The 26,500-nt window shown below is 42.1% G+C and overlaps 1 protein-coding gene across 1 annotated transcript in view; it reads left to right on the top strand.

The window, feature by feature from the left end:
* LOC128688235 (carboxylic ester hydrolase-like) overlaps nt 1-26,500 on the top strand; it is a 303,519-nt gene that overhangs the window by 260,027 nt on the left and 16,992 nt on the right. The window contains exons 5-7 of the mRNA XM_070104403.1: nt 6,597-6,782; nt 7,980-8,191; nt 25,291-25,441. Coding sequence (XP_069960504.1) covers nt 6,597-6,782; nt 7,980-8,191; nt 25,291-25,441 — 549 coding nt within the window. The remainder of the gene's footprint in view (nt 1-6,596; nt 6,783-7,979; nt 8,192-25,290; nt 25,442-26,500) is intronic.

The raw sequence follows: 26,500 nt of genomic DNA on the forward strand, positions 1-26,500 counted from the left end.
AATAACAATAATAATAATAATAGGGATTCATGATTGGAAAAAAGGATCGGGAGAAGAATTTCAATTCATAAGGATTATCGACTGGATGAAGATTGGAAAACAGTGTGTGTTGTGTTCGCAAATCTGTGTTAGTTTACGCACAGATTAGCGTCATTCCTGGTGATACTTGGACTGTGTTCAGTGCTTCAGAGCAGTGAGCCACGAGAGGGTGGCTACGGGCCCCGACTGGGGCTCTGAGCCTCACAGCTCTGCACCCAGTGTGGGCGGCTGTGAGGTCACAGGCAGCAGCTCTGCTGCTGGCTCTGTCCCCACACCTACAGTCACCATGACAGATCCAGGAGAGCGGCCTAAACGTTCATTGGAATGTGGGGACAAGTTGGAGGACGACGTGGGGCAGGTGGGAGCCCCCACCAAGAAGGCCAAGGATGCAGTGGAGACTACTGTACCTACCAATCTGCCACTAGGTCCGTCGGCAGCCCCTACCCAAGAAGACTTGCACCCCCAGATGGCCATAGAGGTCGTGGAAGGAAGCCAGGAGGATGTAACTCCTAAAGTGGCAAGGATGGAGCCATCCCAGGTCCCTACACCAGTTGCGTTGGCCTCCACAGTGGACGGGGACTGACTGACTCCACGTGGAAGGAAGAGTTCCCGCTCAGCTCGGGCACAAGCAACCAGGGCCTTCAACAAATTCAAGGTTCCCAACTACGGGTTTGTAAGGTATCTGGAAGGTCTCCCCCACCTCAAGTTCCACTGCGAGTTCACTCTCAGGAACGAGGTTCTGGTCAATCCTCGGGACGAAGACTCTTACGAGGAGTTGAAGGGGCTGGTTGTGACCCATCCCAGCATGGTGGAACTGCTTGCTTCGGAGAAGGTGTACAAGGGGGTGCTTTTACACGTCCCTGTGCCCCTCCCACTGGACCCCATTTTGGAGGTGCCCAATACTGTCAAGGCAGAGCGACTCACTGCAATGGTGAACAAGGTGCCCACCCGCCAGGTGCTGATCCACCACAAAGGTCCACTTCCCACGCACCTGGACCTTGGGGTCTGGGGAAGATTCAAGACCCGACCATACCTGTCAGGCCCAGTACAATGTTTCAGCTGCCAGGGGTTCAATCATATTGCAGCCACCTGCCAGCGAGAGAAGAAGTGTGGTGTGTGCAGCAAGGCACACGACTCGAAGGACTGCATTGCAATCCTCAAACAGCCAACTGGCGAAGCCCTTCGGCCAGAGCCCAAGTGTGCCAACTGCTCAAAGAGGCACCATGCCTGGAACCGGAGCTGTCCTGTGATGGTGCAGCACTGGCAGCAGGTTCATTATCGGAACGACCCGACAGCCCCGACGCCACCCAGCCTTGGAACTGCCCAGCAACAGTCAGCATGGGCTCCAATCACGGTTCCCCGGATACCACAGGAGGGCAATACCAGCGAGTTCCCAGCACTGGGCTCCCAGCGGAGGCATCAGGGGGCAGACACTGGTTTGCAGCAGTGCGGTCAACTGCGGGGTCAGATGGCAAGGTGGCCAAGAAGACAGAATCATCAGGAAAAACAGCCACAGGCCAGGCACACTTCCCAGCAGGTCCCAGCTGGGCACCAACATTCCTTGCCATACCGCCAGCAGGCCTCTTCCCAAGGGCAGGCCCCTACTGTGAGCGGCCAGAGTCAGGCAGAGGTACCCCGCCAGGGGACTTGGAAGCCCATGGCCACTCATGCCGGGCCCAGGGTGCACCCAGCTTATGCTGCTGCAGTGTCGACAGCCACCCAGACATACCCTGTGACCCAGCCCAGACTCGACGGGTCGTCCAGCTCAATGCCTGCAGAGGTAATGGTCGAATCCTTTCCGGATCGACTGAAGAAAACCATCGGGGTCATCTCAGTGCTCCTCTGTCGCCTGCTGCCGTCGGCAGAGGACAGGGGCGCCTGCAGACAGCTCCTGTCATGGATGTTGGGCGTGGTCCTACTGGACAGGAAAGACTCAATAGAACTTCAAGCCATCATCCAGGAGTCCTTCCAGTCTGTGGTGGTTGAGGCCCCGGAGTCGCCAACAACGGACGACGAGTCCCAGGCAGAGATGGAAGCAGTGAGCCACCTCTGCGGCCCTTGAAGATCCTCCAGTGGAACATTTGTGGGCTGCAGCGGAAAATTCACTTAGTGATTGAAACTGCAGTTCAGGATGAGGTTGATGTCTTCCTGTTTCAGGAGACACTCACCGATTTGTCAGGTCAAATGCAGCCACGTATTCCGGGGTTCTCTGCCTACCTTCAGCGCCTGGAAGGGACTGGCAGGGGCACGGCGATCTACGTCAGGACCACTATCCCTCATTCAATCTCCACTGACCCCATCGACTGTGGGGAGGGCGTAGAGGTTCAGGCTGTCACCCTACACCTGGCGGATGGACCTCTCGTGGTTTACAATATTTACAGAAGCTGTCGGTACACCCTTGACATTTCAGAGGTGGCAGCACTTGCTCCACGGGAGGGTCTTGTTGTGGCTGGGGATGTCAATGCTCACCACCCAATACTTTCTTCTGTCTCTCCTACCAACGCAGCTGGGAGGCACCTTGCGGCTGTGCTGGAGGAGGTCCCTGAGATAGCCCTCCTCAGTAATGGTGAGCCAACCCATCACAATGGTGGCCGCTTGGATGTCACACTCATCTCTAGGCGGTTGCTCTCGAACGCGAGATGGGAGGTCCACCCCCGTCTCACCAGTGATCACTTTGCAGTGGTCACTACGCTGATGGTCCAGCGGTTTCCGTTCCCCACACCTACCCCCAGATGGAATCTTAAAAAGGCCGACTGGCAGTGCTTCCAGGAGGTCATTGAGCGCTGGTGGGCAGAGTCTCCTCTTCCAGAAGACCCAGATGAGGCGGCTCAAAGCTTGCAGGTGGCCTTCACATGTGCAGCTGAGGCAGCAATACCTAAGATTACAGGCGGAGGGTCATATAAACGAGACTGGTGGTTTTACAATGAGGACATCAGGGAACAGAACCACCGCATCAATGTTGTACGCAAGATGCACAGGCGTAATCCCACGGTTGAGCCCATGCATGTGCTCAGGGAAGTGGTGCGGCATGCACGCCATGTCTCACATAGGGTCCGGCAAGCTAAATGGTTCGTGTGGTGTGCCTCCTTCAGCTACTCCTCCACCTTATCTGAGATTTGGACCAAGATACGATTGGCCACTGGGCAGCATCGCAGTGTGGCTCGGTTGCAACCAGACCTCGCAATGGAGGCAGAGCGTCTGGTGGACCTATTCACCTCCAGAGCGGCCATGTCTCAACTGCCTCAGGATCTCCAGGACCTCCAGGGCACACTCCTTCCTAGAAGGGTGATGGTGATCCAAGCAGCATGCCAGGCTAAGGACGTCACGGATGAAGACTTCACCGACCAGGAGCTCCAGGCAGCCTTCACATCTCATCGAGACACTGCACCGGGGCATGATGGTATCACCTATGGCATGATCACTCGGTCTGGCCATTCTGGACATTCAGCTGTCCTGGGGGTCATCAACCAGACTTGGAGAGCTGGCAAACTCCCTGTCGTATGGAAGGAGGCTGACATCATACCGATTCCTAAGCCTGGGGATCCTGGCAGTGTGAGACCCATCTCCCTCACCAGTTGCATCTCGAAGGTGTCTGAAAGGATGGTGTTGGAGCGCCTGAGGTGGAAGCTTGGCCCTCCTCATAAACACCTCTATGGCTTCACCAGAGGAGTGGGCACTTTCGAAAGCCTTACTGACCGGCATTGGGTCGGACGCCCAAGCCCACATTGTTGTCTTTCTTGACCTCGAGAAAGCTTTTGAGTTAGCCAGTGCACCTGCCATCCTCTCACTCTTGGCCCGCAGGGGGATTAAAGGCAGGCTGCTTTCATGGCTTCGTTCCTATCTCCAGGACAGGCGGGCCCGGGTACGCTTCCAGGGGCATGCCTCTTCTCTCAAGACCCTGGACAACGGCACTCCACAGGGCGGGGTGCTTAGTCCCACCCTGTTCAATGTACTGATGCACCAGCTGGTGTGCCTGCCTTTCTCCAGAGGCACCATCCTCCTCAGCTATGCCGATGACCTGGCACTTGTCGTACCTATGAAGCGCCGGCTTTTGCAGCATGCCCAGGAGGACCTCGATCTGCTGGCTTCCACCTGCCGTCACTTGGGACTCAAGATATCTGCGGCAAAATCCAAAGCCATGATCCTTCGCACCAAGGTGCCCAGTCAGAGGCTGTGGGTCCTGGGCATCGACCTGGAGTGGGTTCACAGTTATAGGTACCTTGGCATCTACATTGACAGGCACCTCACCTTCCAGAAACATGTGCGCCACATTAAAGAGAGGGCTCTGCAGAGGGTCAGGGCATTGAGTGCCATGGCCAACCCTAGGGTTGGGGCCAGCCTCGAGGTCATGAGGTTGTTCTACATCCAGGCAATACGTTCCCTCGTTGACTATGGGGCACTTGCTCTGGTTCACGCCAGACCCACAAACATCAAATCCCTCTGTGTCATCCAGAACACAGCTGTACGGGCCATGCTGGGGGCTCCTAGGTGGGCCAATGCAGTGGCTCTGAACCTTGAGGTGCAGCTACAGCCTCTTGAAGACAGGATCCAACTGGTAGCTGCCAGGAGGATTGCAAAGTATCTCCGACTCCCAGGGGCTGACAAACTGATGAGAGATTTACAGGTCCGCCAGGGACAGGTCATTCCAGTGCATCCCGGCTGCCGATGGATGTGGTCGGTAGCAGGTGCCACACAGAAGCTCTTGCCCATGACATTGCTCCAGGCGGGAGGCTGCGACAGACTGGCAGCAAACTACACGGTGCCACCCCCTTGGGCACCAGAGCTGTTTGCGGTGCGCTGGACAACCCTACCAGACAGCAAGAGGCATTGCACCCGGGACATTCTGCACCACCTTGCCTCGGCTAGCATTTTGGGTGCGGAAGGCCCAGGGTGTGTGCCATATTACACTGATGGCTCCAGAGACCCAGTGGCAGGCCGCACAGCTGCTGGGATGTTCCACAGCAATCTGACAGCAGGTTGGCGCCTCCCAGACCATTGCACCATCCTCCAGGCCAAACTCTTTGCCATCCAACAAGCTCTGCGGCATGCTCTTGCAGACCATCAGCATCCCCCCATCATCCACGTTGATTCCAAGGCAGCGATGCAAGCGCTTATGCACAGAGAGCCAAAGGACAACATACACTTAATCACATCCATCCGGGGTGACCTGCAGACTCTCATGGCCCAGGGTCGCAGGGCTACCATCAACTGGATCCCGAGCCATGTGGGTATCCCTGGCAATGATGCTGCAGATGAGGCTGCTAGGACTGCAACCCTCGAGGCACAGCCACGTGCTGCGATCTCCATCAGCCTCAGCCAGATTGCGCTGTGGGCTGCCGGTGCGGCCAGGCGCCCATTCCCTGACCCTGGGGATTCACGGAGCCTCTGTTGGTATGTCAGGGCGACCCACAGGGTGCCCCCGCCAAGTATTCGGACACAGTCCAGGGAACTGAGGGTGCATATCCACCGCCTACACTTAGGGTATCCCACCACTGCGCGGATTGTTGAACGGGCACGAGAGGAGCTCTGTGTGCCCATTGTGACCAAATGGTTCCGCAGCCCTTGGTGCACTACCTGTTAGACTGCCCGGCTACGATGCCCCTTCGCCGTAGACACTTCCCAATGACCCCAGTAGGGCAGACCCGAGAGGATGAGGCAGCACATCTTGTGTACTTAGCTGTCAGGGACTTGGAAACCTTACTTCCAGTCCTTACACGTCATCTGCCCCCCCCCCGCTGAAGTTGCTACGAGGGCCTGCTTTGGGCCTCCATTGCACTGCACACCAGCCACTGTTAGTGCACACTAACGTTTGGTACGTCATCTGGCCATAGGGCCGGTGAGGTACCCCCCTCCCTTCCTGCTGAAGACCTGCTACACAGGTGCAAGTAACGGTAACTGTCACTTCCCTACCTGGGGAGCCAATGCCGGGTCACCAAAATGGAAGAGACCCGGGCCGGGATTACCGGCGAATCAAATAGAATAGAATAATAATAATAATAATAATAATAATAATAATAATAATAATAATAATAATAGCACGTTTGATGAACGCACAAAATGTGTATAGTTTTTGTCTATAATTCTCACTACATTTGAGAGTCTTTCAGATCTTTGTTGCACATATTCACAAAGCTACACCGCTGCCAGATATGTTACTTCTTGTTTTATCTTGATTTTTAATGATCATGTGTAGTTTTAAAGGTTCAAGTACCCCACCCTTTTCTAATCTAATGTAAACTAGCTTAGATTATCCTAAGTTAAAATATATCTGTGATGAAAAAGCGATAAGGAATTAGGGATAGGTAATGAGTTGATGATGAGTTGACTTGTGGAATCCTATTTTACTGTATGTTATTGTAATTTTCTTAAGTAATTCATTTGTTTTTTGCTAGCTAGCTATAAAGGAACAATGTAATGAAATTCATGACTGCTACTATTAACATGCCTAATTAAGTCACAAAGTTTTTGGCTTTGAATTTCGCAGAGATTTCATGGAACATTAGAATGATTCAAGAAATAGAGCTCTTTAATACAAATATACTCTTCTCCATTTTTAGGTTTCCTGTCAACAGAAGACACAGTGATTCCTGGTAATTTTGGACTAAAAGACCAAACAATGGCTCTTCAGTGGATACAAAGAAACGTTCACAATTTCGGAGGAGACGCTAGCAGAGTCACTATATATGGAGTGAGCTCTGGGGGGGTCTCAGTACATTTCCACATTTTGTCTCCATACTCTGAAGGTTAGCAGTCAGTATTAAACAAATGTTACTGTGTTTGAATATTAGAAGAGACTCTCTGTAGCTTTATCCTTCTCAGTAGTACCAGTACCCGGTACCAGTAGTGTCAATAGTGTAGATGAATGGTTCAGAGAACCGACATGTTGATAAATTAGACACATGTGCAACTCTTTGGTATCTTTATTGAGGATACGTTTTGCCACACAGTGGCTTCATCAGTCCATACAAAGGAGAATGGTGAAGGACAGGAGGAGTTTGAGGTAATCAGTCCCTCAGTCTTGAATCGATGTGGTCAGTCCATCAATCTTGAAAAAAATACAGCACATGTGTGGAGAAGTAGCTTTTATACCATAGGCATTAGAGGTGCAGCAGTCATAGGTGGTGCCACATTTGACCAATGTGGAAATAGGTCGTGCCTGACCCATGGGCATGATTCTGTGCTCCTGCATGAATCAATGGCTGTTATTCACTGTTACAGCTGACCTAGCATGATTTGTATGCCACTCACCCTCTAGGCACTCGTGAGTCAGACCAAGTAGAGACGTCAGGATAGACGGCAGGTCAAACGAGGTGTTCCCATATATTCCATCTAATATATGTACTTAACATCCTACATGAGTGTTTCTTACCCAATCCATGTTTCAAAACCCCACGTGACACCCTAAACCTGAATGTTTGAACATCAAATTTCTTTTTACAACTCAAAGTTTTAATTTTAACACTTAATTTTTGTAAATAAAAATTCAATAACTATATTTTGGGGGTTTGGTTGTAAAAATTGGGAAGGATTTATTTTCATGTGTTTTGAATTTTTCATGTTTATGAGAGCATAAATTTATTGTGAATTAAATACATTCTTGGGATTAAAGTGTCCCTGTCTGCTGGTGTAGAGTAGAGGTTACATGCAGGCTGATCCTCGTGACCTTGAGCTTTTTAAAAAACAATAAGCCTTCACACTTAACAATAATATAACTGATACCTGGTAATAAATTCTTCTCTTTTCTAACTGTAAAGTGTCTAGTGGATATATGCGCAATAATAAGTATAATAAATATGCAATACATATAAGTGAGTATGAATTAATTAAGGGTCTTCTCGTAGTAAGCAGAAAACAGATAGTGTCTCCACTCTGCTCTGAATGATCCACATGGATCTATTGCTTACCTTTGTGCAAACATGTGGGATTTTTTGTGTTACCAGGCTTGTTTGCTCGAGGTATTATATATTCCGGTACAATGATCACTCCCGGGGGAATGGGAGGACATTTCAAGGAGGTCGCACAGTACACCGGAAAGCTTTTTGGATGTCAAGATGGTGGAGAAGTGGAGAGTGAGTCACAGAGCAACATTCTCCTTACTTGTCTCCAGGACATCAATGTTGAAAATCTGACAATGTCCTATACACACCATTATGTAAGTGTTTCTGATTTTCATTTTTTGTGATAATGCTTCCTCAGTAAAAGCATTGTTCACTATATAAATACAAACAAACCATTAAATAAAGACACATATGCAACATTTAAAGGGTATTTTGCCCACCTGGGAAAATTGAAAAAGCCCCAGTTTGTCAAAAAAGTCATAATAAATTAATCTAAATATCCAACATCTGGAAAATTACCGTTAAAGTATGAACCAAAATGCCAAGGTCTCCAAAATGGTCTCAACTGGCCTTGTTAGAGCTATATCAGAGAAAACAGTCCTGCGCCATAGGTGTACGCAGTATAAAATAAATCTTGTTGAGTACAGGGAATAATGGGAGCCTTTATTTAAACTCTGTTTACATTTATCTTTCTTTATTGAGCATTTACATTTGTTTAGGTTGATGAACAGTAAATATAAGTGAATTATGATACGAAACCATAGAAAAACTTAATTAGAAAATTTAATAAAAAAAGTCGTAAAATAATTTTAAAACAGTAGCTACCTTAACACAACAAACCCTCGTGATTCCATAATGTGATCCCCAACATCACCTTTAAACCTACATCTCTCCACAACCAATAATCTTTCACTCCATCACTGTCTCGCCAGAGGCGTGCATACACTACAGTTATAAAACTGCAACATTAACACTCCTTCAGTGTGCTGGCATTGTACTTCCGATCTCCAGGACTCAAGTCCAGCCTGCTGGTTTCCCTGAATCCCTCCATCAAGCACCTCAAGTCCTAACAACCGTTTGTCTCTTCGCTCCTATCTAACACACTCATGAATACTTGCTTGAAGTCCAAGTCCCTCGCACACAAAACCTCCTTTACCCTCTCCCTCCAAACTACCCCACCTTCCCTCTACTACAGATTTGTACACTCTCAAAGTTATTCTATTTTGTTTCATTCTCTCTACATGTCCGAACCACCTCAGCAACACTTCTTCAACTCTCTGGATATTAGTTTGCGTAAGTCTACACCTCCTCCCAATTTCAAAACTACGAATTCTCTACATTATAATTACATCACACAATGTTTTCTGCCATGACATCTCCACTGCCCCTAGCCTTCTCCTTGTTGCAACATCCATTGCCCATGCTTCACACCCATACGAGAGTGTTGGTATAACTATACTCTTATACATTCCCCTCATTGCTTTCATGGAAAAAGTTCATTGTCTCCACAGACTGCTAAGTGCACCACTCACCTTTTTCCCCTCATCAATTCTATGATTCACCTCATCTTTCATAAACCAATCTGCTGACACGTCCACTCCTAAATATCTGAATATATTCAACTCCTCCATACTCTCTCCCTCCAATCTCATATCTAATCTTTCGTCACCTAATCATTTTGTTATCCTCATCACCTTACTCTTTCCTATATTCACTTTTAATCTTCTTCTTTTACATACCTTACCAAACTCGTCCTCCAGTCTCTGCAGCTTCTCTTCAGAATCTCCCAAAATCACAGTATCATCAGCAAAGACCAATTGTGACAACTCCCATTTTGTGTTAGATTATTTATCTCTTAACTCAACACCACTTGCTAACACCTCTTACAACCCCATCTATAGATATATTGAACAATATTGGTGATATCACAAATCCTCGTCAAAGGCCTACTTTTCATGGGAAATTATCTCTCTCTGTCCTACTTACTCTAACTTCATCCTCACTATCCTTGTAAAAACTCTTCACTGCTCTCAGTAACCATCTTCCTATTTCATACATTTGCAGCAACTGTCACATTGCCCCCCTATCCACTCTGTCATATGCCTTTTCCAAATCCATAAATGCCAAAAACACCTTTTTATCCTTATCTAAATATTGTTCACTGTAAACATTTCTTGTTTACACCCCCTACTTTTCCTGGAACCTTTCCGATATATATTTTGTCTTTACTACGTGTAATTCTAATAGTACCTGCCTAACACGGTTCAAGTAATTAAAAGACATGCAAGTCTTTCAATACATGAAGACTTAAGAGAGAGAACTGCAGAAGCCTACTGACATAAGCTATCCAAGTTCAAGTCACACTCACTTAATTAAGAAGAAAGGAACACTGCTTCAGGCCTACTGGCCACAATATAAGCAAGTCTAACTCACACTATCACACACCCACCCATGTACTTGACGATTTGCTTGGACACTCAGCATTCTGAAATCTTACACAATATTTTGAAAGGCATGAAATATGTACTGATGCATGTATGACTAAGGATGATTCTAAGCACTGTCATTTTATTTCTGTATTCTTCTCTAATGTGAAGTTGAGTGTTATAATGATATATGTTTTTAAGTGTTTTTTAGTCAGTAATATATTTATGCTCCCAAGTGCATGTGTTGCAGTCCATGAATGTTTCTTACATATAGCGTGTAACCTACATATAACATGCTACCTACATATAACATGTTACCTACATACAGCATATCACCTACATATAGCATGTCACCTACATATAGCATATCACCTACATATAGCATATCACCTACATATAGCATGTCACCTACATATAGCATGTCACCTACATACAGCATGTCACCTACATATAGCATGTCACCTAAATATAGCATGTTACCTACATATAGCAAGTTACCTATATACAGCATCTCACCTACATATAGCACATCACCTAAATATAGCATGTCACCTACATATAACGTTTAACCAACATACAGAATGTCACCTACATATAGCAAGTCCCCTACATATAGCATGTCACCTACATAGTATAGCATATCACTTATGTACAGCATGTCACTTACATATTGCATGTTTCCTACACATAGCATGTCACCTACATATAACATTTCACCTACACATAGCATGTCACCTATATATAGCATGTCACTTACATATAGCATGTCACCTACATATAGCATGTCACCTACATATAGCATGTCACCTACATATAGCATGGCACCTTCATATAGCATGTCACCTACATATTGCATGTCACTTATATATAGCATGTCACCTACATATAGCATGTCACCTACATATAGCATGTCACCTACATATAGCATGTCACCTACATATAGCATGTCACCTACATATAGGATCTCACCTACAAATAGCATGTCACCTACAAAGAGCATATCACTTACATATAGCATGTCACTTACATATAGCATGTCTCCTACATATAGCATGCTTCCTACATATAGCATGTCACTTACATATAGCATGTTTCCTACATATAGCATGTCACCTAGTTATAGGATGCCTCCTACATATAGCATGTCACCTATATATAGCATGTCCCCTACATATAGCATGTCACCTTCAAATAGCATATCACTTACTTGTAGCATGTCACTGACATATAGCATTTTTCCTACATATAGCAAGTCCCCTACATATAGCATGTCACCTACATATAGCATATCACTTACATATAATATGTCACCTACATATAGTATATCAATTACATACAGCATGTCATATATAGCATGTTTCCTACATATAGCATGTCACCTACACATAGCATGCCACCTACATATAGCACATCACTTACATATAACATGTCACCTACATATAGCACATCACTTACGTATAGCATGTCACCTACATATAGTATGTTACCTACATAGAGCATGTTACCTATGCATACCCTGTCACCTACTTATTGCCTATCACCTTCATATAGCACATCACTTACATATCACATGTCACCTACATATAGCATGTCACCAACATATAGTATGTCACCTACATATAGAGTGTTCCCAACATATAGCGTGTCACCTATATATAGCATATCACTTACATATAGCATGTTGCCTACATATAGTATGTCACCTTCATATACCATGTTACCAACATATAGCATGTCACCAACATGTAGTATGTCACCTACATATAGCATGTTACCAACATATAGTGTGTCACCTACATATAGTATGTTACCAACATATAGCATGTCACCTACATGTAGTATATCACTTACATATGGCATGTCACCTGCATATAGCATGTCACCTGCATATAGCATGTCACCTACATAAAGCATGTCAAATACATATATCATGTTACCAACATATAGCATGTTACCTACATATAGCATACCACTTACATATAGTATGTCACCTACATATAGCATGTTACCAACATACAGCATGTCACCTACATATAGCATATCATGTGGAGAAATTTTCTCCAGGAGGGGGGTATCAGCCCCCTTCAGCCCCTTTCAGCCCTTTCAGCCCTGAGGGGCCCAGCCCTCTCAGAAGGGGCAAGCGACTTGTATACTGCTACAGTGAGTAATTGATCCCAGATGCAGTACGAGTATGCGACGTGGTCAAGCGACCGCTGCTCCTTGCAGTCCAGTGTTGCAGAGTGTATTTTAATAAGAGACAGTACATCTCTTACTTTAGCAGGACAATTAAGGAAAATCCTGCTCCCACTTTCAATCCATAGTAAATTCACGAACTGACATAGATGAGATTGCTAAGTTCAATTACATGAAATGTCTTGTGAAGGGAGAACCCTATGAACTAATTAAGTCATTTCCGGTGGTTAAAGGTAATTATCAAATAGCCTTACATGTCTTAGCAGACAATTACTTCGATGCTGACAAGGCTAGAGTTAGACATGCAGTCTTAATATCAAGCTTGAAGCCACCCAAACATTGTTTTTCAGACTTACAGGCATTTAGAAGCACATTAGACAATAGTCTCAGATCTCTAGGTGCTAAATATGACATAAGGCAGTGTGATTGGTTTATCAGTGGTATTGTACAAGATAAGTTGTCACCACAAACTATTGAACGATTAAATATTATGTTCAATAAACGCTATTTCACTTGTGAAGAAATTAGCAATGGTTTATAAACAATAGTTTCATGCATGCAAGCAACGAGACAAGATGAAAAATCCACAAATCCAGTGGATAATAAACCTTCAACTCAGTATAAAAGGAGTATACCTACTCCCACCAAACCACAGAATGGGAAATCCCATATAGGCATTTATCAAGCTGTGAATACAACAGACAGTAAACAAACTGTCACACATAAACGTACTTCAAAATATTTACTTTGTGATGGAACACATTGGGCACAGTATTGTATTCAATACACATCAATGGAGGCATGTAAACAACGTGTTCATCAGCTGAAAAGGTGCATCAAGTGTTTAGGTGAACACAAGGGAGGAAAAAGCTCACTGAAGAAGTGTTTTAAATGCAAGGGTATGCATCATACAGCATTATCCCCAAATACTTTCGCTGAACAGCAGCAGACTTCCACAAAATCAGGAAGTCAACAAGCAACAGCATTAAATGTGAGAGATAAGTTTAAAGCAACTGCTCTCCCGATAGCTCGAATTGAGTTATCTAATAAATTACACAAAACCAATGTGCTAACACTATTTGATCAAGGCTCACAAAGGTCCTTCATAAGAAGAACAGTGTTACAGAAACTGAATAAACAACCCTATGCCAAAATACATTTAGATATAGCTGGTTTTTTCCACAATTCTGGTAAACAGACATATGACCTAGCCAGAATCACTGTTGGTCTAGGAAACAGGAAAAAGACAGTAGAAGCTGTGGTAGTAGATGATTTGCCTAAGTCTGTGCAGATCCAGGGATTTAAAGAAACAGTTGCAGCACTGAAAGCAGCTAAGGTCAAGTTAGCCTGTCCTGACATACAGACGGACACTATTAGTCCAATTGATTTAATCATTGGAAGTGATTATTATCACTGTTTTGTGCAAAATATAGTAAGTAAACATGATGTTCACTTGCTGAAAACAGCAGGAGGCCATATGATATGTGGTCCCATTCCCTCTCAAAGTGGGAAAGAAGCTGACATTGATTCAGTGGAAAATGTACTAGTTACGAGAATAACCGCTGATCATGTACCACAGCAAAAATTATCATTACTGGAAGAAATGAAAGTCCCTTCAAAGAAATCTTAAAGAAAAGTTTCTTTGTGGACAATCTTCAAGGTACTGTGAATAAAGAGGAGGATTTGAAATCCTTATACAGAGAAGCTAACAAGGAGATGAAAGAAGCAAATATGCCTTTAAGGATGTGGAATACAAATTCAAAGCAATTAAGGGAACTTATCAAAGAAGATTTCGCTGAAGCTGAAATTCCTGATTGCAACAATATGCTGGGACTTAATTGGAACACACAGGAAGATACTTTGAGTCTCAAAAAGATAAACAAATAATCATGCAGTACACTCACTAAACGTAGTTTACTGTCAGAGGTATCACAATGTTTTGATCCTCTAGGACTCGTCTCACCAATTACCATAAAGGGTAAAATGCTTATGCAAGATGCATGGAAGCTCAAAATTGGATGGGATGAGAACTTGCCTCTAGAAATGAGTCAAGCATGGGATGAAATATCCAAGAAGTTTAAGCAACTTCATCAAATTAAATTTCCCAGACAAGTAGGTCAAGAGGGAAACTAGTACACATTATATGTGTCCTGTGATGCGTCAACCAGAGGTTATGGCGCTGTAGCTTACATGAGTAATGCTGAAGGAAGTACACTAATTACTTCAAAGGCCAGGGTAGCACCCTTGAAGGTGAGAACAGTAGCACAATTGGAACTGACAGCACTCTATGTAGGTACAAAATTAGCTATCTCAACAAAGTACTTGATCATCTCACTATTGAGAAAACCGTGATCTGGAGTGATAATGAAGCAGTTCTCCAGTGTTAAGAAATAATAAGAGTAAGCTGGTCTATGTACAGAACAGAGTAACAGAAATAAAAGAGATGCAGAGAGATTATCTCTTTCTCCACGTCTCTACCCAAGAGAATCCAGCTGACATGTTGTCACGTGGCGTTCCACTCAAGAAATTTGTGGATAATAAATTATGGCTCCACGGACCGAACTGGCTCTCTAATGAAAATAACTGGCCTCAGCAAAAAGCTCACATTATGCCAGAAGAAACAGTCTGCTTGAACACAGCAGAAATAAGTTGTGTAAATACTGCAGACACAACAGAAATAGTCAATGATGGATCTAAATACTCATCTTTGGGTAAACTCTTAAGAGTTACAGCTCTTGTCTTTAAATTCATTAAAGGAATAAAACCTGATTATGAATATCTTGAACCCATTAAATACTGGGTGAAACTAATACAGAAAGACGTTTTCTCTACAGAATATAAATTTCTAGAAACACAAGATAAATCCCCAAAGAAACCTGTCATGATTAATTCTTTAGGACTTTATCTCGACTCAGAAAAGATTATAAGATGTCAAGGAAGAATTCATAATTCTTCACTACCTAAAGAAGCCATACATCCAATATTGATCCCCAAGAATCATTGGCTAACAAAACTGATTGTTCAAAACGCCCACAGTAACGTGTTACATGGTGGGGTAGCTGACACACTTTGTCATATACGACAATCCTACTGGAAACCTCAAGGTCGACAAATTGTGAAAAAACAAATAAAGGACTGTATTACTTGTCGTCACTACGATATGCGAGTATGTCAGTATCCAGATCCACCTCCACATCCTTCTGAAAGAGTTCGTCATATCACTCCATTTGAGGTGACCAATAATTTTAACCAAAACAGTTGACAAAGTTCCCATCAAGGTGTACATCTGTTTGTTCACTTGTGCAACAACTAGAGCAGTACATCTAGAAGTAGCCACTGACATGTCTGCTGAAACCTTAATCAAATTGTTCAGAAGGTTTGCAGCCAGAAGGGCATGTCCCAGACTGATGATTTCAGATAATGCAACGAACTTTGTTGCTGGTGCTGCTTATATAAGCAAGATCTTTGATCAACCAGAAGTACAACGGATGCTGAATCAACGCAGATGTCGTTGGAGATACATTCCTCCTAAATCTCCATGGCACGGCGGATTTTATGAAAGAATGATCGGCATTGTAAAACGTTGTTTAAGGAAGGCTCTTCATCGTCAGAGAATAGACTTAGAAGAATTCTGTACAGTTGTGACTGAAATAGAAAATAGAGTCAACAACAGACCTCTAACTTATGTTACCGATGATCTGGACAATTTAGAAGTGTTAAGTCCATCTCATTTACTCCATGGCAGAAGGCTCGAACCTGTTCCTCCCATGAATGATAAAGAAATCAAAGAGGATCCTACTTATTTCGAACCTGAGCAACTCAGACGTAAATTCAAACACCTTAATAAAGTAATTGAACGTTGGGAGAAAATTTGGCGAGAAGACTATCTCACCTCATTGAGAGAACACTTCTATGGAGGTGGTGTTCCTGAAAATCATAAGTCCTTAAGACCTGGTGACATAGTGATTATTGACAATGATGGTACGAGGTCCCAATGGCCACTTGGAAAAATTGTGACCATATATCCTGATGCAAATGGAATAATCAGGATAGTTGATGTTTTAAGCAAAGGTGTAGTGAATAAGCGGACAATAAATAAACTAGTACCGTTAGAATTACACAGTGTTGAAAACAAAATTAGTGGTTCTCCAGAAACCACACAGACTAAAGCTGTTCAGAAAAGACAAGCAGCAGTGGTGGCGAGTGAGAAAATTAATATAATGTTAAGTGATGAATAGTTCACCTGCAGCGAACCTCTGCCGCCCCCCAGTGTGGAGAAATTTTCTCCAGGAGGGGGGTATCAGCCCCCTTCAGCCCCTTTCAGGCCTTTCGGCCCTGAGGGGCCCAGCCCTCTCAGAAGGGGCAAGCGTCTTGTTTACTGCTACAGTGAGTAATTGATCCCAGATGCAGTATGAGTATGCGACGTGGTCAAGCGACCGCTGGTCCTTGCAGTCCAGTGTTGCAGAGTGTATTTTAATAAGAGACAGTACATCTCTTACTTTAGCAGGACAATTAAGGAAAATCCTGCTCCCACTTTATTACCATAGTAAAGATGTGGACATTGTTGTCTATGCTTAAGACAGCAAGATTTAAACATTCTGCTTTGCTTCATCGAGGAAGTGGCAAGGAAGCAAAAGTACTATGTCAGCTTTTCCTTTGTGCAAGGGGCAGTGACGGCGTGGGGCGCTGACGACACTGACGCCAGGATAACCAACAAAGAACGATCTGCGCGTTAGTGTGAACAAAGTGTCTCATAAAACACAATAAACACTTAAGAGAAGTGTGATCAGCTTCTTTAGTGTTAAGATTGTGAACAATAAAGACAAATCTTGTGGAACATAGTGTACCAGTGTGCGTTTTCCTAGACTATGGAAGACGTGGACATCCAAGGACACTTCAGCTTCTATCAAGTCACCGATACCTGTCGAAGGTGTGAAGAACACCATAGCTCACGCTACAAGAGCAAGGTAGGTTACGAATTTCTTGTAGTACGGGGGACTGCGCAGTTCTTGAGTCGCAAGGAGTTTGTAATCAACCTATAGTCGGCTGTAAGGGGCGGACTTTTGAGCACACACAAGTATGTTTGTCAGCCATCAGTGAATGAAATATGCTGACATAACACCCCCTAGGGGTAATTTATAATCTTACAAATTATAACTCTTTGCAACCCGTTGAGAGATGACTTCGACAGCTTCTCAAGACCTCGTCTGCAGGGGCGGCTGTGCAGGCGATGAGCTGTCTTTCTAAGTTTAAGTTTTTCCTATACAAAATGTTTAAGCTTAACTGGTAATGCCATTTCTCAACCTATCACTTACACATAGCATGTCACCTACATGTAGTATATCACTTACATATATCATGTTACCTACATATAGCATGTCACCTACACATAGCATGTCAACTATATATAACATGTTACCTACATATAGCATGTTAACTACATATAGCATACCACTTACATATAGCATGTCACCTTCATATAGCATGTCACCTACATATAGCATGCAACCTACATATAACATGTCATTTACAAATAGTATGTCACCTACACATAGCATATCATTTATATAGCATGTCACCTACATATAGTATGTCACCTATATATAGCATGTCACCTACATATAGCATGTCACCTACAAATAGCATATTACCTACATATAGCATGTTACCAACACATAGCATGTTGCCTACATATAGCATACCACTTACATATAGCATGCCACCTACATATAGCATGTTTCCAACATATTTCATGTTACCTACATATGTCATATCACTTACATGTAGTGTGTCACCAACATATAGCATGTCACCTACATATAGCATATCACCTACATATAACAAGTCAAATACATATAGCATGTTACAAACATATAGCATGTTACCTACATATAGCATACCACTTACATATCGTATGTCACCTACATATAGCATGTTATCAACATATAGCATATAGCATGTCACCTACATATAGCATGTTACCAGAATATAGCATGTTCGGTACATATAGCATACCACTTACTTATAGTATGTCACCTACACATAGCATGTTACCAACATATAGTATGTTACCTACATATAGCATGTTACCGACATATAGCATGTTACCTACATATAGTATACCACTTACATATAGTATGACCCCTACATAAATCATGTTACCAACAAATATCATGTCACTCACATACAACATGCCACCTACATATAGCATATCACTTACATAAAGTATGTCACCTACGTATAGCATGTTACAAACATAGAGCATACCACTTACATTTAGTATGTCACCTACATATAGCATGTTACCAACATATAGCATGTCACTTACATATAATGTGTCACTTACATATAGCATGTTACCAACATATAGCATGTCACTTAAATATAGCATACCACTTACATATAGTATGACACCTACATGCAGCATGTTACCAACATATAGCACACAACTTACATATAGTATATCACCTACATATAACAAGTTACCAACATATAGCATGTCACCTACATATAGCATATCACTTACATAAAGTATATTGCCTTCATATAGCATGTTACCAACCTAAAGCATGTCACCTACTTATAGTATGTCACCTACATATAGCATGTTACTAACATATATCACGTCACCTACATTTAACAAGTTACCAACATATAGCATGTCACCTACATTTAACAAGTTACCAACATATAGCATGTCACCTACATATAGCATATCACTTACATCTAGCATGTCACTTACATATAGCATGTTTCCTACATATAGCATGTCACCTACATATAGCATGTCACCTACATATAGCATGTCGCCTACATACAGCATATCACTTACATATAGCATGTCACCTACATATAGCATGTTACCTACATAGAGCATGTTACATATGCATAGCATGTCACCTACATATAGCATATCACCTGCATATAGCACATCACTTACATATCACTCCACTCCAAACCAACAGATACAGATACTAATGCCGGAAAAAAAATCCCTCCCCAGTACCAACAATACCACCAGTCCGATAACATTCTTCTTTGCAAATATACAGGGTCTAAAGCCAGCAACAAACAACAAAATACCTTTCATCCGTGGACTGCTTGCAGAGGCAAAGGCAATGTTCGTGGCTTTCACTGAGAGACACATAAAGGATCACTTGGACAACGAAATATGAATCCCAGGTTACAACCTATACAGATGTGACAGAGTGAACAGGCAAAAGGGGAGGGGTTGGCCTGTACATTGCAGAGTCACTTTTTTGCACAGAACTGCTTAATGCCTCAAATGATGTAGGGGAAGTTTTAGCAGTAAAGGTCGAGAACCAAAACCTAGTCATTGTGGTAGTCTACAAGCCTCCGGATGCAACATCCCAGCAATTCCAGGAACAGCTGTTAAAAATTGACCACTGTCTGGAAAATCTTCCAGCTCCTGCACCCAACATCTCGCTCCTGGGGGATTTCATCTTAAGGCACCTAAAATGGAGGAATATAGCAAATAATATTGTTGCAGTAATAACACCAGGAGGCAGCTCTGATGAAAACTCTCACTCACACGAGCTTTTAAATCTCTGCACAAAATTCAATTTAAACCAGCAAATAATAGAGCCCACTAGACTGGAGAATACACTAGATTTCATCTTTACTAAGAATGATGATCTGATAAGAAATGTCACCATATCAAAAACAATATACTCAGATCACAACATAATTGAGGTTCAGACATGTATCCGTGGAGCCCCAGACCGACATAATGAGACTAGTCACGAGGGAGCATTCACCAAATTCAACTTCAATAACAAAAACATAAAGTGGGACCAAGTAAACCAAGTCCTAACCGATATAAGCTGGGAAGATATACTAAGCAACACAGACCCCAACTTATGCCTAGAACAGATTAACTCGGTGGCACTCGATGTATGCACAAGGCTTATTCATCTAAGAAAAAGGAGGAATAGATGTAAAATAGAAAGAGACAGGCGCTCCCTTTACAGGCGACGGAAAAGAATAACAGAGCGGCTAAAAGAGGTCAATATATCTGAAATGCGTAGGGAGACACTGGTCAGAGAAATAGCAAGCATCGAACTTAAGCTAAAAGAATCCTTTAGGAGTCAGGAATCGCGGGAAGAACTAAAAGCCATAAATGAAATCGAAAGAAACCCAAAGTATTTCTTCTCCTATGCCAAATCAAAATCGAGAACAACGTCCAGTATTGGGCCCCTACTTAAACAAGATGGGTCCTACACAGATGACAGCAAGGAAATGAGTGAGCTACTCAAGTCCCAATATGACTCAGTTTTTAGCAAGCCGCTAACCAGACTGAGAGTCGAAGATCAAAATGAATTTTTTATGAGAGAGCCACAAAATTTGATTAACACAAGCCTATCCGATGTTATCCTGACACCAAATGACTCTGCCCCAGGGCCAGACTCATGGAACTCTGTGTACATCAAGAACTGCAAGAAGTCCCTATCAAGAGCCTTTTCCATCCTATGGAGAGGGAGCAATAATTTCCTCACTAACAGAACACAGAGAGTAGTCGTCAACAGAGTAAAGTCCGAGGCAGCTACGGTGAAAAGCTCTGTTCCACAAGGCACAGTACTCGCTCCCATCTTGTTCCTCATCCTCATATCCGACATAGACAAGGATGTCAGCCACAGCACCGTGTCTTCCTTTGCAGATGACACCCGAATCTGCATGACAGTGTCTTCCATTGCAGACACTGCAAGGCTCCAGGCGGACATCAACCAAATCTTTCAGTGGGCTGCAGAAAAGAATATGAAGTTCAACGATGAGAAATTTCAATTACTCAGATATGGTAAACATGAGGAAATTAAATCTTCATCAGAGTACAAAACAAATTCTGGCCACAAAATAGAGCGAAACACCAACGTCAAAGACCTGGGAGTGATTATGTCGGAGGATCTCACCTTCAAGGACCATAACATTGTATCAATCGCATCTGCTAGAAAAATGACAGGATGGATAATGAGAACCTTCAAAACTAGGGAAGCCAAGCCCATGATGACACTCTTCAGGTCACTTGTTCTATCTAGGCTGGAGTATTGCTGCACACTAACAGCACCTTTCAAGGCAGGTGAAATTGCCGACCTAGAAAATGTACAGAGAACTTTCACGGCGCGCATAACGGAGATAAAACACCTCAATTACTGGGAGCGCTTGAGGTTTCTAAACCTGTATTCCCTGGAACGCAGGAGGGAGAGATACATGATTATATACACCTGGAAAATCCTAGAGGGACTAGTACCGAACTTGCACACGAAAATCACTCACTACGAAAGCAAAAGACTTGGCAGACGATGCACCATCCCCCCAATGAAAAGCAGGGGTGTCACTAGCACGTTAAGGGACCATACAATAAGTGTCAGGGGCCCGAGACTGTTCAACTGCCTCCCAGCACACATAAGGGGGATTACCAACAGACCCCTGGCAGTCTTCAAGCTGGCACTGGACAAGCACCTAAAGTCAGTTCCTGATCAGCCGGGCTGTGGCTCGTACGTTTGTTTGCGTGCAGCCAGCAGCAACAGCCTGGTTGATCAGGCTCTGATCCACCAGGAGGCCTGGTCTCAGACCGGGCCGCGGGGGCGTTGACCCACGGAACTCTCTCCAGGTAAACTCCAGGTATAGCATGTCACCTACACATAGCATGTCACCAACATACTGTATGTCACCTACATACAGAATCTTACCAATGTATAGCATGTCACCTTCATATAGCATTTCACTTATATATTGCATGTCGCCTACATATAGCATGTTACCAACATACAGCATGTCACCTACATATAGGATATCACTTACACATAACATGTCACCTACATGTAGTATGTCACTTACATATACCATGTCACCTACTTATAGCATGCCACCTACATATAGCATGTCACCTACATATAGCATGTTATCTACATAAAGCATGTTACCTACATATAGCATGCCACCTTCACATGGCATGTCGCCTACATATAGCATGCAACCTACATATAACATGTCACTTACAAATAGTATGTCACCTACATATAGCATATCACCTACATACAGCTTGTCACCTACATATAGCAGATCTCTTACATAGCATGTCACCTATATATAGTATGTCACCAATATATATAATGTCACCTACATATAGCATGTCACCTACATAGCATATTACCTACATATAGCATATTACCTACATATAGCATGTTTCCAACATATAGCAAGTTACCTACATATAGCATACAACTTACATATAGCATGTCACCTATACATAGCATGTCACCTACATATTGCATGCTACCTACATATAGCATGTTACAAACATATAGCAGGTTACCTATATATAGCATACCACTAACATAGCATGTCACCTACATATAGCATGTCACCTATGTATAGCATGTCACCTACATATAGCATGTTACCAACGTATTTCATGTTACCTACATATGTCATACCACTTACATGTAGTATGTCAGCAACATATAGCATGTCACCTACATATAGCATGTCACCTACATATAGCACGTCAAATACATATATCATGTTACCAACATATAGCATGTTACCTACATAATGCATACCACTTACATATAGTATGTCACCTACATATAGCATGTTACCAACATACAGTATGTCACTTACATATAGTATGTCACCTACATATAGCGTGTAATCAACATATAGCATACCACTTACATATAGCATGTCACCTACATATAGCAAGTTCCCAACATATAGCACGTTATGTACATATAGCATGCCACTTACTTATAGTATGTCACCTACACATAGCATGTTACCAACATACAGTATGTCACTTACATATAGTATGTCACCTACATATAGCATGTAATCCACATATATCATACCACTGACATATAGCATGTCACCTACATATAGCATGTTCCCAACATATAGCACGTTATGTACATATAGCATACCACTTACTTACAGTATGTCACCTACACATAGCATGTTACTAACTTATAGCATGTTGCCAACATATAGCATGTTACCTGCATATAGCAGACCACTTACATATAGTATGTCCCCTACATTTATCATGTTACCAACATATAGCATGTCACCTACAGATAGCATATCACTTACATATAGTTTGTCACCTACATATAGCATGTTACCAACATATAGCATACCACTTATATATAATATGTCACTTACATATAGCATGTTACCAAAATATAGCATATCACCTACATATAGCATACCACTTACATATAGTATGTCACCTACATATAGCATGTTACCAACATATAACCACTTACATATAGTATGTCACCTACATATATCAAGTTACCAACATATAGCATGTCACCTACATATAGCATCTACATATAGCATGTTACCAACATATAGCATGTTACCAACATATAGCATGTCACCAACATATAGCATGTCACTTGCACATAGGATGTCTCCTACACATAGCATGTCACCTAGATACAGCATTTCACTTATATATAGCATGCCACTTACATGTAGCATATTTCCTACATGTAGCATGTCTCCTACATATAACATGTCACCTGCATATAGCATGTCACCTACATATAGCATGTCTCCTACATATAGTATGTCACCTACATATAGCATATCACTTACATATAGCATGCCACTTACATAAAGAATTTCACTTACATATAGCATGCCACTTACATATAACATGTTTCCTATATGTAGCATGTCTCCTACGTATAGCATGTCACCTAAATATAGCATTCACCTACATATAGCATGTCCCCTACATATAACATGTCACCTTCATATAGCATATCACTTACATATAGCATGCCACTTACATACAGCATGCCATTCACATATAGTATGTCACCTACATATAGCATGTCCCCTACATATAGCATGTCAACTACATATAGCATATCACTTACATATAGCATACCACTTACATATAGCATGCCACTGACATATAGCATGCCACTTACATATAAGATGTCACCTATATATAGCATGTCACAGCCACCGAGGAATGAAGGATCTATGGACCGTGGTCGTTCTTCAATAAAACGTGTAAAGCCTAGTTTACACACTTCCCTTTGATGGCTGCTATTATTCCCTTACATGAACTTCCTCTTGTTCCTCTTTGTCTTCATACTTTTCTTTCTCCTACCTTTCATCCTTCTCTTTTTATATTCTTGTGCTCTACTCCTCCTCTGCTTGCTGTTCCTTATGCTGTTGTCTACCTTTGCCTGCAGTTCTTCCTCCTTCCTTTACTCTCTGTTGTTCTTCCTCTTCCTCCTCTTGCCTTTGCTTCCTGTTTTTCATCTTGCTGTTTCTTCCTCCAATTGTTGTTCATTTCCTCTAATGTTCTAGATTTCTGATGCTCCTGCTGTTCGTGTTTTCGCTCTTCCTTCTCTTGTTGGTAAGAGACTTGAACACAAACAATAAAGAGAATAAATGCATCTTTGGCTCTCAAAACTTGAGCATGTCAATCGTTGTAACACACCTTATCATCTCTAGAAATGAGATGAGGTCAAATTAGTTTTATTAGATAAAACAGAGACAATGTTGCTTGTAATTACACAGAGCATAAGTAGTGTAAAGTAGCAGAGTAACTTCATAAACTTCCACTGCTGCCCCATATATTTCATGCCATTCCAAGTACATAGAATGTGATATTATTGTCCAAGAGGAACGTTATTTGCTAAATAAAGATATATGGCTAGTTTTTCTTACACTTTTGTTCCTTGGCATTTATGTATTAATGTTATTTGTATTACACAAGACTATAGGTTAGTGTTATTTGTGTTACCCAGGCAGGTGTGTTTCCCAAACTGCTGCTGGGCCCCCGTGTTGACGGTGACTTCCTTCCAGCCGAACCTGAAGTGTTGATGACTCAGGGAAACCACAACAGTGTGGACATCATATTTGGAGTCAATTCTCACGAGGGCGGCTCTCAGGCACTCGGTGAGTCAATTTTATATTTAATAATTATTATTATTATTACTTATCATTTCCTCTCTCAGCCCAAATCGAGGCTAATTGTTGCTCTTGTTGTTGTTGCTGCATCTGTTCTTCCTACTTCTACTCTTTCACAACATACACTTCCTCTTCCACTTCTTTTTTCTTCATTCTTTGCTTTATCCTTTTCTTTCTTTCACTCTTCATCCTGCTCCTGTTTTCATCCTTGTGTACCTACTCTTCCTCTGCCTGCTGGTCTCACAGCTCATTTTCATTATCTGCCTGCTGTTCCTTCTACTTTGTCTCAGGTTCTTCTTCTTGCCTCTTTCTCAGCTGTTCTTCCTTCTTCACTTGCTCTGCTTCCTGTTCTTCTTATACTATAGATTTCTGTTCCTCGCTCCTCCTCTTCCTCTTTGCTCTCAAGGAAATATTCTTTGTGTCAATTAAAGTTCTAAATAATCAGGTATGAAGTCTTCAAGGCTATGATTTTATTAATTATATATATATATATATATATATATATATATATATATATATATATATATATATATATATATATATATATATATATATATATATATATATATATATATATATATATATATATATATATATATATATATATATATATATATATATATATATATATATATATATATATATATATATATATATATATATATATATATATATATATATATATATATATATATATATATACATATATACATATATATATATATATATATATATATATATATATATATATATATATATATATATATATATATATATATATATATATATATATATATATATATATATATATATATATATATATATGTCGTGCCGAATAGGTAGAACTTGCGATCTTGGCTTAAATAGCAATGCTCATCTTGCGATATAGGACAAGCGAAAATTTGCGTATGCAATAATTTCGCCAAAATCATTCTGAACCTAACGAAAAAAATACATTTCACTGTGTTTGTTTAGAATTAAATTACTGTAAACAAATCAAAAATATATATAGCTGGGTTAGGCTAAAATAAATTGTTCTTGCTATAA

Source organism: Cherax quadricarinatus, chromosome 91 (assembly GCF_038502225.1).
Source record: "Cherax quadricarinatus isolate ZL_2023a chromosome 91, ASM3850222v1, whole genome shotgun sequence".
NCBI lineage: Eukaryota > Metazoa > Arthropoda > Malacostraca > Decapoda > Parastacidae > Cherax > Cherax quadricarinatus.